Source organism: Apium graveolens, unplaced genomic scaffold, assembly GCF_009905375.1.
Source record: "Apium graveolens cultivar Ventura unplaced genomic scaffold, ASM990537v1 ctg6087, whole genome shotgun sequence".
Lineage (NCBI taxonomy): Eukaryota > Viridiplantae > Streptophyta > Magnoliopsida > Apiales > Apiaceae > Apium > Apium graveolens.
In genome coordinates, this window is record NW_027419218.1 from 4,973 (window position 1) to 6,301 (window position 1,329).

Sequence of the window (1,329 nt, forward strand, 5' to 3'; positions counted from 1 at the left end):
GGGAAACGATATGATTCATGGGATTTAATTCGAAGTTTAACTCGTAAATCTAACTTGCTGTGGTGTATACTTGGGGATTTTAATGACTTGCTTTTTGCGAACGAAAAAAGGGGGGCACGATCATCCGAAGTGGTGTTTGAATGGCTTCAATGAGGCGATTAAAGACAGTAATTTACGAGACCTGGGGTTTGTTGGGGAAAGATTTACGTGGGAGAAGTCATGAGGTGGTCAAAACTGGATACAAGAAAGATTAGACCGTGGATTGGCTACGCCGAGTTGGTGTGATATGTTTTCAGCAGCAGAAGTGAAAGTGATCGAGGTTGCAACCTCAGACCACTTACCTCTTCTATTGCAACTTAACAAAAAAGTGTACATGGAAAAAAGGAGGAGATTCAGATTCGGAAATGTATGGATTAAAGAGCAAGAATGTTTTAATGTGGTTAAAAATAGTTGGGATTCTAATGCAGGGAGGGACATCTGGGAAAAAATGAATTTGGCTTGTTTAAAACTCGATGAATCGGAGGGGGGGAGGACAACGTACGAAGTTTAAAAGAAAGTTAGTGGAGTATCGATCACAGTTGAGAAAGCTTCGAAGTCGGAGAGATGTAACTGGTATTCAAGCGTATAATAAGGTTCGGTGGGAATATTTGAATTTATTGGAGAAGAAATAAGTGTAATGGAAACAGCGGGCAAAGATTTTTTGGTTGCAAAACGGGGATCAAAACATAAAGTTTTTTCATAGGTTTGCATCAGCTCGGAAAAGAAAAAATGATTTTCATCGTATAAAAAACCAGGCAGGTGAATGGCAGGAGACAGGGGAGGGAATACAAGGGGTAGTGACGAGCTATTTTGTGGAGCTGTTTAAATCGACGTTTAGTATTAGTAAGCTGACAGATAGAGAAGTGGTAAACCAGGTGACAGATGAAGAGAAAAGAGAGTTGACAAGGGAGATTACGACGATGGAAGTTAAGAGTGTGATATTTTCCATGCATCCGGAGAAAGCTACAGGTAGGGATGGATTAAATCCGACCTTCTTTCAAACTTATTGGGGTATTGTAGGTTGAGATGTGGTGAATTTTTGTAAGGAGTTTATGAATACGGGTGCACTACCGGAAGGAATTAACCAAACGTTAGTTTGTTTAATCCCAAAAGTGAAGAATACGCAAGTTATGTATGAGCTTCGTCCAATCTCGATATGCAATGCTTTGATCCAGATTTTGTCAAAAGTACTAGCCAATCGTTTGAAGATATGTTTGGAAAATTTGATTTCGGAAAAGCAGAGCGCCTTTGTTGAAGGACGACTACTAATTGATAATGCATTAATTGCTT

The 1,329-nt window shown here is 39.6% G+C and overlaps 1 protein-coding gene across 1 annotated transcript; it reads left to right on the forward strand.

The window, feature by feature from the left end:
- The first annotated feature begins 286 nt into the window (after positions 1 to 286).
- LOC141703029 (uncharacterized) lies at positions 287 to 1,064 on the forward strand. The gene is made up of 2 exons (XM_074506645.1): positions 287 to 537; positions 743 to 1,064. Exons 1-2 carry the CDS (start codon positions 287 to 289, stop codon positions 1,062 to 1,064), a joined length of 573 nt encoding a protein of 190 aa, XP_074362746.1.
- The last annotated feature ends 265 nt before the right edge of the window (positions 1,065 to 1,329 follow it).

Bases quoted from the DNA above. Each gene is read 5' to 3' on its own strand.
- LOC141703029 (XM_074506645.1), top strand. From the start codon at position 287: ATGTTTTCAGCAGCAGAAGTGAAAGTGATCGAGGTTGCAACCTCAGAC. The intron at 538-742 runs GTACGAAGTTTA...GTTTTTTCATAG, and splicing joins TCGGAGGGGGGGAGGACAAC to GTTTGCATCAGCTCGGAAAA.